The 19,532-nt window shown below is 40.9% G+C and overlaps 1 protein-coding gene across 6 annotated transcripts in view; it reads right to left on the bottom strand.

The window, feature by feature from the left end:
- The window catches only part of LOC121896268 (extracellular sulfatase Sulf-2-like), a 97,154-nt gene that overhangs the window by 9,608 nt on the left and 68,014 nt on the right, over positions 1-19,532 (bottom strand). For all 6 annotated transcript variants that reach the window (XM_042410055.1, XM_042410052.1, XM_042410053.1 and 3 more), the window contains 9 exons: positions 18,641-18,810; positions 13,940-14,090; positions 11,715-11,814; positions 11,522-11,597; positions 10,765-10,893; positions 8,690-8,746; positions 5,589-5,718; positions 2,604-2,832; positions 315-516 (listed from right to left, as the gene is read on the bottom strand). In XM_042410055.1, coding sequence (XP_042265989.1) covers positions 315-516; positions 2,604-2,832; positions 5,589-5,718; positions 8,690-8,746; positions 10,765-10,893; positions 11,522-11,597; positions 11,715-11,814; positions 13,940-14,090; positions 18,641-18,810 — 1,244 coding nt within the window. The remainder of the gene's footprint in view (positions 1-314; positions 517-2,603; positions 2,833-5,588; positions 5,719-8,689; positions 8,747-10,764; positions 10,894-11,521; positions 11,598-11,714; positions 11,815-13,939; positions 14,091-18,640; positions 18,811-19,532) is intronic.

Below are 19,532 nucleotides of genomic sequence, written 5' to 3' on the forward strand. Positions count from 1 at the left end.
ATTTTTCATCCATCTAACAGTTTTGTGTACTGACCCAGCTGAGTGTGTTATTACATTTAAATTTATGAATGTATCAGACGCAGCAGGTTATAATAACGGTTTATCTGTGGTAAACTTCCTGCTAACCAACACACATCGCGTCTCTTCATCAGAACTGTTTTTTGGCTTCCACTGATTGATGTCTGTGTCTCACAAGCAGCTAAAACCAGTCTCTGTACGTCTGATTTTAGGTCTTTTGGCTCCTTTGTATTTTGAGAGCTGTATTAAAGGAGGTGTGTGTGTTAAACCAGCAGTCAGGTATCCGTAGAGCTCACCTGTGTGTGACTTTGATGGAGTTGGGCAGGGCCAGAGCGTTGGAAACTCCTCCTCCCATCCCGCTGGACTCGTCCTCGGACTCGTCCGTTATCGGATTATCCCAGACTCCGCCCACCAGGCTGTCGTTGCCGGGGTAACTGTTGGTCATGGATACGGAGCGGCTGTATCGGTTCCTGGAGTAACTCTTCAGGGCTTTGAACTCTGACACACACACACACACACACATTTCAACCCATATCACAACCAGCTCTGCAACTAAGGATTATTTTCATTATCCATCAATCAATTAGCAGTTAAACACAAGGTGGCGTCATTAAACCAACTATAAACTGTCTAAAACCCAACGTTAACATTTTATCTGTTTATCTTTCTCACAAGTAAATTCTAATTTTGATCAGAATAAAAACACTCACACTGGTGATGAATGACACCATAATCATTCATCACATATTAACTGTTTATAGTGTGTGACAGTTGTCTTATTGTGTTTATGTTGTTTGTATTTATTTATGTAACAATGTTTATGCTGCTCTCTTCATTGTAATTCATACATTAACATAATCACCAAGAGTCAAGTCCAGTTCAGGGATGTACAGAGATCCCAGTATCTGTATCTGTATCTGTATTTGTATTTGAATAAAAGTGGAAAGAGGCTTAAAAATCCTGTTTTTGTTTTTATGACACTTTTAATTTTAGAAAATTAAAGTGTTATAATAAGAATAAATGAGATGAGATAGAATTAGATAAGAAGAATAGATCAGATGTAGTAAAATTGGAGCAAAATCCTCCAAATGAAACTCTCCAGTGTTTGATCATGTGACTCCAGAACGACACGTAGCAGCGTTTTCTAATCTGGCGTCTCTATCAGCAGGACGACATCATCTGTCTGTGTTTTATAAAACCTTTAAACACATCATCTGTTAATCAATAATCATGTTTTATGATGTGACAACCAGGGATGTGCAGAGATCCCAGTATTTGTATTTGTATTTGTATTTGTTGAGGCAGCAAAATTATTTGTATTTGTATTCGAATAAAAGTGGAAAGAGGCTTAAAAATCCTGTTTTTGTTTTTATGACACTTTTAATTTTATATAATTAAAGTGTTATAATAAGTGTTCATGAATAAACTACCTTATGAAGTTGGTCCCCACACCGGGTCTCTAACTGGAGTCTCAGATCAGAGACGACTGCGCTGACTACTGAGATCAAACTTTACTCATCACCTCGTTGCAGACAGACCTCTACCTATTTATACACCCAGAACACACAGACAGCACAGCCTGGAACATGTAGGGAAGAACTTCAGAGGTGATTATTGATTTGCACTTTTCATTTATTGCCTATTTTTTTACAACCTAACTTTGTGGAAAGGAGAAGAGGAACAACAGGTTCTGGAGAGTCTCTTTGGAAGCACTTTGCATGTGTCAGTAGCTCAGTTTTATCTCTGGAGAACACCCCCAACACATAACTGTTACAATATCTCTATGAAACTAATATAAAACCCACTATTTGTACTTTGCTGAGTAACGTATTTATATTCGGGCTCACCTCTAATCCAGTTTATCCAAACTGCAGCTGCTCGTATCTCCACTAGAACTAAAACCTTTGACCTTAAACAGCTTCACTGGCTCTAAACTTTCATCTCTGGTTCACACGACACTAAACTGAATAAACATTTTATCAGCCAGACTTCATTAACTGCTGAAGTTCCTACAGTACAGAACAGCCTGCCAGCTGATTACTGTTTTATAATGTTTGTATAATGTCTGCCTGTATCTATAACCAAACCAGATTATTACTGTTTTATTGTTTTATTACTCTGTGAATTGCTCCTGTGTGACACTTCACTCTATAAATAAACTGGACTTGACTCTCGGCCAGTTCTCTCACCCTGAGAAAGACATTTTAATAGAACAAAAGAAGAAGAAGACGAAGGAACCATCAGATCTTTGTCATTTTCATTATTTGATTATCAAAATCACTGACAATTAATTTTCTTTTGATCAACTAATTGACTGATCACTGTAGTTCTAATCCCAACTGAACTGAGCAGTTTATCAATAACACACTGACAGTGAATCCACGTTCTTCAGCCTCTGTTGGTGCTGCTGTTTCACCAGATTAGTGTTGCAGTTCTGACTTCAGACACTAGAGGTCAGCGACGCACCAGTAAAACCAGGACAGGACCGAGCTCTGAGCTCCAGTGAGAACCAGTCTAGTTCAAAACTTCTTTACATTGGTATAAAAATAAAAGTAACTAGACGTTTAAAAATCTCCTCCACTCACTCTTCTTGGAGAAGAAAGGTTTCTTGTTGAACGGCCGCATGTTCAGAGGTCGGAGGTCACGGAGGTCACAGTTACAGGCTTCAGAGTTACGTTGGTACAGCTGAGACTTGATGCTGATCAGACGCTGCCGACCAGTCAGGTCCCTCTGAGGGTTCTTATCCCCGCCCCCTTCGTTCTTACACTTGAAGAGGCGGAGCTTCCCGGTGGCGTCCTCGACACACTGCCACTTCTACACACACACACACACACACACACAGTAATGAGAGGTCGTTAGGTTAAACAAGTTTAACTTTCTTTAAGTTGATTCTATTTAAATGAAGGAGAAATGATCTCAAGATGAATCTAGTTACAGTGACGCTGCAAGTTCTCCAGTCTGTTAAAACTCACCGACTTATGACACGTTGTCTTTAGTTGTGAGAGTCTTTAGTCTTTTTAAAGTCTCCCAGTGTACGGTTGGCATAAGTTGCTCTGCTGTTCTTTAACCCTCCTGTTGTCCTCGGGTCAAATTTGACCCGTTTCCAAATGTTTTTACATAAGAAATATTGCCTGAAAATCACATGAATGGATACAAAAACGAGGTATAATTTCATGTAAAAGAGGTCTATTGTATGTAGTGTAAAACTTGTGGTAATGAGATGGGATAAGTTGGATAAAAAGATGTAACACAGTCAAATGAGACCGGGTCAGTTTTGACCCGCGAGGACAACAGGTGTCGTTATGTTCTCCCATTAAAAAATTTGAAATGGTTTCAAAAAAGTATCCTGACTAAACTTTTACATGTACCAGTCTGTGATAATCAATCCACATATTTTCCTCTGATCTCAAATATAATTCAAATAATTCATAATTTATTAATAATAATCAATACTTTTTTTACTCAAAAATGAGGTATAATTTCATGTAAATGAGGTCTATTGGCCATAAATTCCATAAATAAGTGTAAAACTTGTGATATTGAGTTGGAATGAAGTTGGATAAAAAAGATGAAACACAGAAATGGGTGATAAATTGATACTTTATGCTTTATAAACAGTCAAATCAGACAAAATTGACCCGCGAGGACAAAAGTTGCATGGTGGACGGGAAGACAACAGGAAGTTTAAGGTGGACGAGCTTCTGTCTAAGTGTGTTTCTAAACATCGAGGAGACAAAAAACCCACTACGGCCGGACTCTGAAGGACAGGGGACACAACAATGTGCACATGTTGGACGGAGAAGACTCGTCCATTGTAACTGTTTAAATTTAAATTTCTGTAGTTTAATGTCTCAAACAGGCAGTTTGGCTCCGTTCACATTGATGCTCAGCTTTGTTTAGTCGGATCTCACAGATTTAACTGATCCGTGAGCTGAAGATCAACAAGAAGATCAACAGAGAGGGATGATGACGAGAGGCTGCGCTAGCGTACATGTCCGGGATTATTTGAGTGGAGGTCAGACAGATGATGAGGATGAAAACGAGAAGACGACATGTTTACTGTCAGCGGACTGTGAGGCTGAACGATGACGACGGGCGATATGTGGAGAGAAGTCTGATCTGATCTGTATGTTCTGACACGTTCACACGTCCAGAGATCAGATATGAACAGATCCAGGACCACATATGCAAGACGTCCAGATCTGATATGAAAAAAATCAGATCTGAAAATCTGACGGGCAGGTGGACTACGTGGTTCACATGTGACCTTGACGACCCCGCAGACCCCTAAACCAGCCAGAACTACAGGAGCCTTTTGGATGAAACATCTTGAAGAATCCATGACAATCTTTGACTTTTGGATGAACTCTGACCTTCAGTTAGAAAATCCTCATCCTCCTCGTTAACTGTCAGCTTTCGTTGTATTTTCACTCTGCAGTTGTTCATTAACAGCAGCTCTACTGCATTTAGTCACTCGCAGTTATTAAAGAGTGACAAATGCCTGAATTGTTAATTACACACATGCACGTACACACACACACACACACACACACACACACACACACACACACACACACACACACACAGAGTTTTCTACAGGCTGTTTATCAGAGCGATCCAGCAGCCGGCAGACACTGTTGCTAAGAGACTAATCAACTGGCTAAAGGGATTTTTCGACAAGTGTAATTAACCTCAAACAAGCATGAACACACACACACACACACACACACACACACACACACATATTCGGGGCTCTCTGAACGTCTTAGAGAAAAGTTTCTCGCTGCATCTCGATTCTCTTCACGTCTGTTCTCTTTGATTCTGCTCATTGTGTTCTGCTGCTTCTAGTCATTACTGTTTTGTTATTGTTATCGGTCTGTTTTGCAGGAGATGACATCTGGTTTTCATCTCTCTGACAGAAGTCTCTTACTGCTCTACCCTGATTCCTTCTGTCTGTGTTTGTTTATTGCAGCAGTAGCCACCTCAGCCTCTCCTGCATTTGGTCCAAAATGGGTTTTTTTGAGCAGAAAGCGTCTGAACAAATGCTTTTTATTTAAGGTTTTCACCGCCGCATGGTATGGAAAATATGCCATCTGTGAACACCAACACTGTAGTTTATTCTGACTCACTACAGCAGCAAATGTGCATCAATCCGCTGCTGAAAATAGTTCAGTCACCAGACTCACCGTCCTCTGATAAACCTGGAGCTGCAACAGGAAATAAACTTGGACCCATCTGGACTGATGATACGATATCTGACACTATGAAATGATCTATTGAGCTTTGTGAGGCGATTTGTGATCTAGCTTCTCAAAGTTTTATTAGACTACAAGCCCAAAACTCAGCATGGAGCCGAACCTGGGTGATAGATAAACTGGGCCACTCCTCTGCGCTGGGAAAAGTATTTTTTGGGGAGTAACAGAATCCTATAAAGTGGGATCAGGAGTAAATTAACAGGACTGGGATTAAAGTAACTGAGAGTAAATACTGGGATTGAATTCAGGGAAGGATTAGCGACAAAGAAAATGAACTTTAACCCTCCGGTTCCTGTGCTGCATGTGTTACTGTACCTGTCCGGTCTGCTGACAGGGCGTCTGGTACTCGGCTCGCTGACAGAGGTCTTTCACTCGTTGGTGTTTGGGCAGGAAGTTCTCCTCCTGCGACACCTCCTTCCCCTCGACGCGCTGGTGCAGGAGCTTCCTGTTGACCGACACATCCACATAATTAAACGACAGTATAGGTCTAAAATTCAGCAAAAAAAACCAACCCTGTAGTTACATTTTATGCCACCTAGAGGCCGTAGTGATGTACTGCAGAACGCCACTGTTAAAAAATGATGATGTTTAATGATGTATCGATGTGGTTCAGGTCTGGTTAGTTTTAGGGGAAAGATGGTGGTTTGGGTTAAAATGATCACTTGAAATATGGTTTATACTTCAACCTTCATCGTCATGGCAACAGTAAACATCATGTTAACATCACGGTTGTTAAAAAAACTTCCCATCTCACATCGAACTATTGATCCATCCGCCGACCCGCCTCCTGCTAATGAGGCAAAATCATCTACTCAAGTTGCCTTATGCTGACGTCACGTTACTATGGCAACTAGATGGCGTAAACGTAACTATAGGTTTAAGTTGTTGACACTCGACTTTACGATTTTAGACCTTTACTGTCATTTTTCATGTGATGACGGGCCGTTAACAGGCCAATCAGAGCAGTTTCCAGTCACATCACTGGTTCCAGTAACAGTACAGAGTGGAAACCAGTGAAAAGTAGCATCTTCTCTTTATCTGAAATGTGAAGCTTAAAGTTTCTCATCTGAATCAAGTGACAGCAGTGTTAAAGAATCCGTAGTTGTACACAAGATAAATAAAGTCTGACTGTAAAACTGTTTGTTGTAAAGATTCGTCAGAGTTTAACGACTGATTCCACCAACTGTAGTTAACATAACTGTGTGAAGTTCTCCTGTATAATGAGAGATAATTACAGACATTCTGGGTTCATTTTCTTTCTGTTTTACCTCTAAATAAACCGGTTTCCATAATCTGGACAAACTGTTTGTGTTTGTTTACAACCTGACTGCTCCCTTAACTGTTCATCTCAGCTGTTAAACTCGGTGAATGCAAAGTTATTATTTGTTTTCAAATTTGTTTTCCAGAAATCCGAAAACCACATGTGCCCCTGAATGTATCACATGTTAAACAACATGTGACTTATCACATGTGAAGTGCTGCTTTACATGTGAAACGTCCAAAAACCACATGTGCCCCTGAATGTATCACATGTGAAACATCCGAAAACCACATGTGCCCCTGAATGTATCACATGTGAAACGTCCAAAAACCTCATGTGCCCCTGAATGCCTCACATGTGAAACGTCCAAAAACCACATGTGCCCCTGAATGTTTCATATGTGAAACATCCAAAAACCACATGTGCCCCTGAATGTATCACATGTGAAACATCCAAAAACCACATGTGCCCCTGAATGTATCACATGTGAAACGTCCAAAAACCACATGTGCCCCTGAATGTATCACATGTGAAACATCCGAAAACCACATGTGCCCCTGAATGTATCACATGTGAAACATCCGAAAACCACATGTGCCCCTGAATGTTTCACATGTGAAACGTCCAAAAACCACATGTGCCCCTGAATGCCTCACATGTGAAACGTCCAAAAACCACATGTGCCCCTGAATGTTTCATATGTGAAACATCCAAAAACCACATGTGCCCCTGAATGCCTCACATGTGAAACGTCCAAAAACCACATGTGCCCCTGAATGCCTCACATGTGAAACGTCCAAAAACCACATGTGCCCCTGAATGCCTCACATGTGAAACGTCCAAAAACCACATGTGCCCCTGAATGTTTCATATGTGAAACATCCAAAAACCACATGTGCCCCTGAATGTATCACATGTGAAACATCCAAAAACCACATGTGCCCCTGAATGTATCACATGTGAAACGTCCAAAAACCACATGTGCCCCTGAATGTATCACATGTGAAACATCCGAAAACCACATGTGCCCCTGAATGTATCACATGTGAAACATCCGAAAACCACATGTGCCCTGAATGTTTCACATGTTAAACCACATGTGACTTATCACATGTCAAGTGCTGCTTTACATGTGAAACATCCGAAAACCACATGTGCCCCTGAATGTTTCACATGTGAAACGTCCAAAAACCACATGTGCCCCTGAATGTTTCACATGTGAAACGTCCAAAAACCACATGTGCCCTGAATGCTTCACATGTTAAACCACATGTGACTTATCACATGTGAAGTAGTGCTTCACATGTGATAAGTCACATGTGCTTTTTTTGTAAGAGAAACTACAAAACCTGAACCCAACTTTTAATACATTGGAATAATCCTTGAAGGTTTGAACATCAGTCAACAGTAACGTCTTGTTGTGGGCTCCGGTGTTGTAGACGAAGCTTTATCTCACTTGTACATCTACGTATAAAACTGTGATACTTTTAATGGATTTGAGGTTTTAATTGCTTTAAGAAATCTGTTTGCGAGATCCTGTCGAACCAGTAACATGTTGAAACTATGGTCATCAAATACCATTAAAATAAAGTTTTAATCTACAAAAATTGAAACTTTTAAACTAAATTTTGTCCCGGTTTAACGGTTCTGTGCTGTTTATCAGCTGCGAACAGTAAACTTTAACGTTGGAATGAACAGAAAGTAAAAGTCACAAGCTTCTGCTCCATGAAATCAATTTAACCTCCATAAAGCTCCATTAGATCCTCATGTTCTGATCACATGATGAGCTGCAAGCAGACAAAGGACCAACCAGTGATCTCTGACTAGCGTTACGTTTTCCTGGCTGAAATTAAAACTTTTTACAGCATCATGTGTTTCAGATTTATATGAAATGATGCATTTTATTCTGATCACAATGACAGAAATCATTTGATGGAGTTTGATGATTGAAGGTATTTTCTGGACCGCGGAGGCGACGTTCATGTTTTAAGACTGAAACATCATAAATATCTTCACTTCCACTCTGACGTCGCAGGAACGGAGGCCACGCTTGAGAATATAACACATAAATCAATATAATACCCACAGAGAATACTGGTCTCTGATTGGCTGCAGGATATCTGGTCAGTTAGAACGTAAAGAATATTTATTTTACCCTCTTTCCACCAGGAACGAGTCTCTCCAAACCTTCGACTTCTTGTTCACCTGAAACCTGAAAATAAAAACACATCAGTCGAGTCATTCAGTGATTCCTGACACCCTCCTCTTCCTCCTCCTCCTCCTCCTCCTCCTCCTCTCTCCTCCTCTTCCTCTCCTCTTCATCTCCTCCTCCTCCTCTTCCTCCTCCTGATGTAATCTTACAGGTTAACAGGAGTCAGATGAAGGTTTCATTGTAAAGTCACTGAGTTCATTTCAGCTCAAATCAAGAATTACACACATTTATAATATTATATTCATAACACACTCCGTCCTCCCAGTTAAACCACTGCTTCCATCTGCTTTCTATTCTGGGATGTTTGTAACTTTAACTTTTAGGAATAATATTTTGATTTTTCTGCTGCGGCTAAAAGAACGCAGTGGAAACAAACGGCTGAAAACTGTCACGGAAACACGAGAATGTGCAGAAGTGAACACGCGAAGCTGCAGAAACACGTTTGAAATGTTTGACTAACGTTCCTTTAAGGTTCAGTAGATGTTTCCAGCTTTCAGCAGGAAGTTGTGTGTTTAACAGCCCGTTGTATTGTTTGTTATCTGCAGCCTGGTCAGACCTCCTGACCTTTTATCTTTGCCTTTGTTGATATTTTATCATAATAAATATTAATAGAAAATTCATATCCCTTCAAGAAAGAGCAGATGGCTCCTTGTGTTGCTGAAGTTCGGTGCATCCAGGTGTTTAAATGAGGCTGTTACAGCTGAGAGACGTTCAGATGATTTACATCCTCTGACCTCCACCAGCTGCTCATAACATCACCAAGATCCTTCACTGGAGTATCGGAGACGGTTGTTGGATAAAATGTTTCAACGTTTCAATAATGAATAAGGATTATAAGAACTAAATCTGCACACGCGCTACGATAGAAAGGAAACACTGACGTAGTGACAGTAGATTTGTTCCCTTCCACGCTTTAATTTGCATTTTTAATTTGTGCATGAATAAACACTCGGCTGAGGTGGAAATCAATAAAAGCAAGACGCAGACTGAGTGAATAAACGATGACGTCACATGAATCATGTGACTTAAACGTCACTGAAGAGCTAATGATGAGGAGACTGTAACCTTCCTCACATCAAACATGATGTTTTCCATCGTTTGAGCTTTGACGGACGCTCTTTTAATGACGTCATTTCGTTGTTTTCTCTTCTTCTGCAGCAGTTTAACGGCGCCGACTGGAGAATTAGCGCCACCTGCTGTTTATCTGCTAATATTCACACAACAGCAGCAGATGAACATGTACGTTAAATCCAAGCAGCAACGTCCGGGGCTGTAAAATGAAGCCAAACTGCAGTTCCTTGAACGACCACTTGAGGCTCCAAAAGCGAGTCAATCCCCATAGACCTCCATGTTAAAATATCAACTTTACAGCAGAAATAAACATGTTTACAGTCTGGTACAAACAACGGTTTTGGTCTCTGTAGCTAATTTCCTCTTTCATGACAACTGAACGTTTTTATAACTCACCTGTTTAAGTTTTATTAAGCTGTAAAGTTATGCATAATGATGGACATGGCTGCTTTGAGTGACAGGTCCGCCAGCCGCTAGGTGGCTTGTTTCAGCCTCTTTGCCCATTTTTGATTGGCTGGGAGTTAGGCAGCGTCACGCACTGCCAAGATGGCGACGGCCGGAGCGGCTCGCTTTGAGCTTCAAAACCGCTCTTCAGAAACCAACGAGTGACGTCACGGTAACTACGTCCATGTTTTTATACAGTCTGTGGTTTTCTCTTAAAAAAACGGTTTAAAATAAATCAATCAATTATCAAAATAGTCGGCAATCGATTAATCGACTAATCGATTAATCGACCAATCATTGCAGCTCTAGTTTACTGCTTTTAAGTTTGATTTTTCATTAGTATGAGAAACAATGTGTGTGTGTGTGTGTGTGTGTGTGTGTGTGTGCATGTGTGTGTGTGTGCGCGCGTGTGCGTGTGTGTGCGCGCGTGTGTGTGTGTGTGCGCGCGTGTGCGTGTGTGCGTGTGTGTGTGCATGTGTGTGTGCATGTGTGTGTGTGTGTACCTGTTGGCAGGTTTGTCAGTGTCCAGTAGAGACAGTATCGACTTTCCGTCCATATCTGGCGGCGTGTCGAGGCCGGCGATGTCCAGGATGGTTGGAGCCAGATCGATGTTCAGGACGATGTGAGGGTTACTAATGCACACACACACACACACACACACACACACACACACACACACACACACACACACACACACACACACACAAGCCTGTATTATTCCAGCTGTAGACACACTGACTCTCTGTGTGTTTATCTGAACTGAATAAATCAAAGTAAAGAAACATGTGATATTTGCAGTAAAGGGTTTAAAATGAATCAACGAGGGTTCAGGTGATCAGGTGATCAGGTGATCAGGTGATCAGGTGATCAGGTGATCGGTCTATATTCGGAGCTGCAGGTGCGGCATAAAGATTGAAATTGTGTCGTAAACTAAAAGTGTTTCATCATGTGATCGTGTGTGAAGGAAATGCAGCTCTGCAGCCTGAACTCATGATCACCTCGTGGAACAGCTCTGAGTACGATAATCTACTTTACCAGGAACACACACACACACACACACACACACACACACACACACACACACACACACACACACACAGATCCAGTACATAACTAGATGAGGGAGTCCTCGTCACTCTCTCTTTATTCTGCTGCCTCTGATCCACAGACGTCTTTCAGGGTTTATATTCTTAAAGCTCTGTGTGTGTGTGTGTGAGTGTGTGTGTGTGTGTGTGTGTGTGTGTGTGTGTGTGTGTTTACATGCTGCCTTGCTCCACGTTGGGTCCTCTGATGTAGAAGGGAACTCTGATGTCAAACTCGTACGGCATGGATTTACCTGCACACACACACACACACACACACACACACACACAGGCGATCAATAATCAATAGAGGACGACACACATGTCGAGTGAAATGATTGGTTCGCTCTTTTGGTTTTTTGATTTCTAACCTTTAACGAGGCCGAACTGTCCGATGTGGTAGCCGTGGTCGGACGTGTAGATGATGTAGGTGTTTTCCAGCTCGCCCGTCTCCACCAGCATGTCGTACAGCTGACGGACGGAAGAGAAGCAATTCATTCATTAATTATAGATTATTGATTTGTTTTTATGAAAGAGAACACGGAGTTCTTTATATTGTTGGTTGTGTTTCACCAGCTGAATGTTTGAACTGAAAACTTTGTCTTTTATTTATTTGTTTATTTATGTGTAGCTTGATGGCAAAGTTGTGTTTTTATCATGAAACTACAAGTTCAGTCTTTATCGTCCTTCATGAGATGTGATTCTATGTGTTTATACACTGAAGAAGAAGAAGAAGGTCGACTGGAGGTCAGATATTTAATAAGATCTTTTTAATTAGTTTTTTTTACATTTTAGATCTATTAATATTCATCTCCGAGGCTCCTGTTTATCTACAAGTGTGCAAAGAAAGATCTTTTTTCTTTTTTTTCTTTTTTTTTTTGCAAAAACAGACTCAACCGCCAGTAAAACTGAAAAAACTGAAACATAAACATATGAACAAGTTAAAAAACACATAAAGACGGCAGGACAATAAGATAGAAGATGTCTTTTAGTAACTACAGGGTTTGTTTGTTTGTTTGTTTGTTTGTTTGTTTAGATCCTCATCAGCTGTTTTATAATGTATAAACTCTTTCTACATACAAACGTACACAAACAACATCTGACTCAAAGTCTATTTCTACATGAGACATTAATACATAATATCATCACCAATCAGCAACTTAATCCAGTAAAGTGGGACGAATAAAACTACATTAAAGAACCAGTGTTCCCAGTGTTCCCAGTGTGTTAAACCAGCAGGCAGGTGTCTGTAACTGGATATTAAAAGATCCTTCAAATGTGCTTTAATGGAAGTGATGGAGGATAAACCCCCAGTGTGTCCACTAGGGGTGTGCTTGAATACAAATACGTTATTCTGCAAAGCACAAATAATGAGTTTGTTTTTTTTTTTACGAATATTTGTTTCATACAAATATTTTTAAAATTATTTGTTTTTGGAAAGAAAAAAAACAAACATGTCAAACACCAGCGAGCAGGTCGGTTCTAGTCTCTGTCTATCAGCAGGTCACATCCACCTGCTACATGACGCGTATTTCTTCATTTGGATATCACTTCAATTTTCATCAGTTTTCTAAAATTATACGCAGAATAAAAACAAAAACAGGATTTTTAAGCCTCTGTTCACTTTCATTCAAATACAAATAATTTTGCTGCCTCGACAAATACAAATACTGCACGTCCCTAGTTTACACACAGTCATTTAAAGCTTCTATTCAGCTTCATCAGTCTGAGTTAGTCATATCAAGTGGATATCTGACACATTTACAGTCTTTTTAGCATCAAATTCCCTCTTTGTGTTTCCTCAGACAGTGTTTCCCTGTTGAGCTGCAGGTGGAAGTATAGTAACAAAAAGAGGAACTTTGGCACTAAAAAGACTGTAACGTTGAAAGATATCTACTTGATTTGACTCATTTGGACGCTGAAGCTTCATATTAGCTTCAGACTGTGGATTTTGTCCTCCATCACTTCCATTGTAAGGTCATTATGAAGGGATCTTCTAATGGTCAGTATGAACAGGAGGAATGATTACAGCAAGAAGAACAGCTTTAATGTTCATTTAGGCTCCTGACTGTTGGTTTAAGACACACTTGATAAACTGTGAACTCGTCCTTTAAGCTACACTATGTATTTTGCATCATACAGTGATGCTTCCACTGCTTAATAACTGACTGTTTCCCCCTCAGATGATTTAATAACTTTAATAATGTCTGTCAGAACCAAACAACAGGAAAAGTATTTCTGGGCTTTTTGTTATATAGTAGATATTTCTTATCTGTGTTTTACTCTGAACCAGGACAAACAAACTAAATGTCTGGATCTATTTTAAAACTCCTCACTGACGGCTGCAGATCAAACTCTTTATTCATTCTCTCTCTCCGCTGCTCCTGCTCTCCTATCAGCTGATTAGGGGGGCGTTACTCCTCGTTAACGAATCAGATTCCTGCACGGTTTCTATCAGCCTATCACGTCTTAGCTGCCCAAACTTTAAATCAGTTCTTCTCTCCGTCGCTGTCCCTCCTCCACCCTCCTCATCATCATCATCATCCAGATCCCAATATTCCCATATTCATCACCACCACCAGTGTGTTTTATCCACCTTTTCCATGCTGTCGTCCACCGACAGCAGCGTCTGCAGCCGTTTCCTCTGCAGCACGTTGGTGAACTCCATGTGGATGGGCTTCATGGCGCCGGTGTAACGCATGATCCAGTGCTTGTCTGGGTTGGGAGCGTAGTTATAACTGGGAGTACTGGGGGAGACACAGACAGAGAGAGAGAGAGAGAGAACGTCACTTCCATTGTAAGATGTGACCTGCAGTGTGTAGATAAACGTGAACTCAGGATAATATCACATGTTTGGAGGCTGGAGGACACTTCCTGCTGTGTGTGTGGAGTAATGACAGCAGATGCTTCTGTACATTAATTACACTCTCTCTCCCGCTGAGCGAGCAGAGGATGTTCCTTCACTGTGTTCTGTGTGGATAATGAATGACTCCCATCAGCCAGCTCATTTACTCCTCTCTCTCTCTCCTCTCTCTGCTCGGCAGCTACATAATTAAATTCTGCGTCGGGGACAGAAATAACCTTAAAGAGGACTGTGAGCTCTCCACTCTGCAGCTCTGCTTCCTCCTGCGACTGGACAAGCTGGAAACATCTGCTTCACTCAGAACAAACATCACATGAGCAGCGTCGGTTAGTCTGACGGAGGAACACGTGGAGCTTCTGCTCCGACTCAGGAAGTGAAAACATCACGTCACGGCAGGAAGGTCCTGATTGGTCGGTTAAAGTTCTTCTTATTTTTATGCTCGAGAGGTTTTGAGAGCTTCTGTTAAGATTCTATTTTTATTTGAATTTGTAGCCAAATCAGAACTTCAGGTTCTGTCCACAGACTGTATAAAATATGGACGTCGTTACCGTGACGTCACCCGTCGGTTTCTGAAGAGCGGTTTTGAAGCTCATCTTGGCAGTACGTGACGCTGCCTAAAAACCAAGATGGCGGCCCGTGTAGACGCTGCCGCTACATATTTGTCACCGCTTTGTTCTTATTTTAATACCGAAGCACGTCAGCTGTCGTTAGCGTCACGTTTCTTTACGATAAAAACATCTGGAACTGATTTGAAATCTCGTCCAGACGTTCGTGTTTCGGTTTGAATCCTGACTTCCGGGTCGCCACCGGCACAAATTTTTAAAAAGTGACAAAATTGGTCAAAAACTAGAAAAATGTCAAAATTTGCATTAAATGATTAACGACATGATGGAGTCAGATATCAGATATGATGATGTTTCCTCATTTAATGTCTTTTATGAATTATTTAAAGACTCTGAGCTGCTTCTGTGTGAATAATGTTATAAACTGTTTTCATATTTGTGAAATTAGTGAAATTAAATTCTTTCCAACAAGTGTCAGAAATCCAGTCGTTTTAATATTATTTGCAATAATTTGTCTTCAGAAATCAAAAAAGTCCTGCATGTTCACTTGTTTCACTGCAAAATAAAGAAAATGTTCTTTCGTCTTTTTGTTTTTTTTGTGTGTGTTTTTTTTACAGGACTGAAGAGAAAAATTCATTCCTGTTTTATTTCTTCTGGGAAAAAAACTGCAATCAGAAGCCAAAACTTTCATCCAGAACCTGTTTGTCACCTGGTGACAAGTTTCTGCTGAGAGATGATTCATCTTCAGGTTGTTTTTTCCTCTTAAAATGAAGCTGATTCTTAAACTTCATGTCCACGTGATTCCACATCAAATATTGCAAAAATTTAAATCTAAGGAGGGGAAAAAAAAAAACATAAAACTTGCATAACTCCGACTCTGCTGACTGCACAGCTGGTTTATATTCTGCTGAAAGCTCAGAGACACTTTCTGTCCGGCGTCCAGTTCATACGTAACTCTACAGGACTTCTTCTGGCTTCTTTATCTCCAACGTTTAACTGCAGAATAACGACTGAACGGCTCTGAGTTTCAGACTCTTAAACATAAAATCCAACCTGAGGATCACGACAGCTTTTCGTACGCACTAACTTTGTCAAAAAATGATTCTTTTCAGAGGAAACGGATTACTGTCTGTTCCGAGTATTTCCAGCTGCCTTTTTGTGTTACAGAAATAGAAACAACGTCTACAGAAAGCCTGGTGAGCTTTAAATGGGATTTAAATGGTCTCCCGACAGCAGGAGAGCAGCCGGCTTTCCTCAGGCATCTGTTCACATCTGCTGGATGAAAAAGATTCAACTGAGAGGTAAAAAAAACACACTTCAGTCACTGCTGTGATGACTGTCTGACCTCTCACACACATACACACACACACACACACACACACATACACACACACACACATACACACACATACACACACACACACATACACACACATACACACACACACACACATACACACACACACACACACACACATACACACACACACACACACATACACACACATACACACACACATACACATACATGCACACACGCACACACGCACACTCACATGCACACACACACACACATACACACACACATATACACACACACACACATACACACACATACACACACACACACTCACACATGCACACACACACACACATACACACACACATATACACACACACACACATACACACACATACACACACACACACTCACACACACACACACATACACACACACATACACACACACATACACATACACACTCACACACACACACACACACACACACACACACACACATACACACACACATACACACTCACATACACACACACACACACACATACACATACACACACACACACACACATACACACACACACACACACACACATACACACACACACTCGCACACACGCACTCGCACACACGCACGCACACTCACACACACTCGCACACTCACACACACACACTCGCACACACTCGCACACACGCACACACTCTCGCACACTCACGCACACACACACACACTCACACACACACACACTCACACACACACGCACACACACACACACACTCACACACACTCGCACACACTCGCACACACGCACACACTCTTGCACACTCACACGCACACACTCTTGCACACTCACACGCACACACAAATAATAAATATGGAATAATATAATAATAAAAGTGGAAAGAGGCTTAAAAATCCTGTTTTTGTTTTTATGACACTTTTAATTTTAGAAAATTAAAGTGTTATAATAAGAATAAATGAGATGAGATAGAATTAGATAAGAAGAATAGATCAGATGTAGTAAAATTGGAGCAAAATCCTCCAAATGAAAAACTCTCCAGTGTTTGATCATGTGACTCCAGAACGACACGTAGCAGCGTTTTCTAATCTGGCGTCTCTATCAGCAGGACGACATCATCTGTCTGTGTTTTATAAAACCTTTAAACACATCATCTGTTAATCAATAATCATGTTTTATGATGTGACAACCAGGGATGTGCAGAGATCCCAGTATCTGTATTTGTATTTGTATTTGTATTTGTATTTGTATTTGTTGAGGCAGCAAAATTATTTGTATTTGTATTTGAATAAAAGTGGAAAGAGGCTTAAAAATCCTGTTTTTGTTTTTATGACACTTTTAATTTTATATAATTAAAGTGTTATAATAAGTGTTCATGAATAAACTACCTTATGAAGTTGGTCCCCACACCGGGTCTCTAACTGGAGTCTCAGATCAGAGACGACTGCGCTGACTACTGAGATCAAACTTTACTCATCACCTCGTTGCAGACAGACCTCTACCTATTTATACACCCAGAACACACAGACAGCACAGCCTGGAACATGTAGAAGAACTTCAGAGGTGATTATTGATTTGCACTTTTCATTTATTGCCTATTTTTTACAACCTAACTTTGTGGAAAGGAGAAGAGGAACAACAGGTTCTGGAGAGTCTCTTTGGAAACACTTTGCATGTGTCAGTAGCTCAGTTTTATCTCTGGAGAACACCCCCAACACATAACTGTTACAATATCTCTATGAAACTAATATAAAACCCACTATTTGTACTTTGCTGAATAATGTATTTATATTCAGGCTCACCTCTAGTATGTAAGACAACAAACTAGTGAAGCTGTAAACACAACCACATTTACAGGTTATTATCTTATCGCTAGTTTTATTTTTTGGAGCCGTGGATAACCTCTGTCTAATGAAGGAACATGTGACTCACTGACGGAGGAATCAGATATATCAGGCTCTGATACACGCACAGTACTGGTTAACCTAACCAGACCTGAACCACAGCGCCGTCACATCATAAAACATCATTATGTTTTAACAGATGATGTCGTCCTGCTGATGGAGACGCTATAAATCGTTCTGGAATCACATGATCAAACCACGTACCTGGAGGTTAATTTGGAAGACTGGTTGGTAATTTAGTGATTATTTGAACAGATCATTACCCCTGACTGGTCCTCTGATTAAGATTCCTATAAATTAAAATGAAAAAACACTGAAAATCCTCGAGTTTAGACAGAATGAGAGAGAGATAAGAGAGAAATGGAAACACACACACACACACACGCACGCACGCACATGCACGCACACACACACACACCCATGCAGACACACACACACACACACACATGCAGACACACACATACACGCAGAAATCAGGGAGGATTGTGACGTTTTAGTCGTGTTGCTTCAGGATTTATCCTGCAGTGCAGAACAGAGCTGCTCCATTGTTCAACTGGATTACAGTGGCTTAGTCTTAGTGTGTGTGTGTGTGTGTGTGTGTGTGTGTGCGTGTGTGTGTGTGCGTGTGTGTGTGTGTGTGGGCCTACATGTGCTGTGATGCGTTGGGGAAGGCGGTGCTGTACTGCGGCGCTGAGTCTTCGGGTCCGTGCGGCGCCGCGTGGCTCAGAACCATCATCACCGGTCGGTGAGGATAAACCCGCTTCGAGGAGCGGAAGTACCGGATGGACTCGGCTGTGATCAGGTCGGTCAGGTAGTCCTGGCGACAGAAAACACATCATATTATTATATATCTTTATTATTATTACTGAGCATTTGGCCACTTTCTTCCTGGTTAAAGCACCAGCGTACGTCAACATTGTGCGTTTGAAACTTCCTCCCTCCACACCTCTCTGACATCTGAATGGAGGGAATAATAATAAAGTAAAGTGCAGCATTTTTCAACCAAACAACCGCTAGAAAAGACGCATCAAAGTGGAAAACAGAAGCAGACCCACCGCAATATGATGTGATGGTAGATATCATCACATGATTTTAGCATTTAGCATGTGAATTTAATGGAGCCCAGGAGGAACCATGGAGCGAAAAAAAAATAACTAATTCATGCTCTTAATTTAATAATTTGTGCTCTCGATTTAACAGAATTCACCCTCGTCCTGCCTTCACCCTCGCTGCGGATCGCTGCGGATTTAATTAAGTTTAATTTTGATCTCGGACTCAGATATGTGGAAATACTTGAACACATCTCTGAGATTCTTTACACGTACGCAAACCTGAAGTAAATCAAACAAGTTTTACCCGCTTCCTCATTCACCACGCATCACCAGCACATCAAGAAGTAAGTGACGTTATAAAGGAAACGTGTTCTTCAAACTTTCCAGCTGACTGAAGGCTAAACAGATAAATTGAGAGCCACTAATTAAGTAATTCAGGCGCATAAATGATTAAATTGAGCACAGAGTTGTTTTGTTTTTTTTTCCT

Source organism: Thunnus maccoyii, chromosome 4, assembly GCF_910596095.1.
Source record: "Thunnus maccoyii chromosome 4, fThuMac1.1, whole genome shotgun sequence".
NCBI classification, from domain to species: Eukaryota; Metazoa; Chordata; class Actinopteri; order Scombriformes; family Scombridae; genus Thunnus; species Thunnus maccoyii.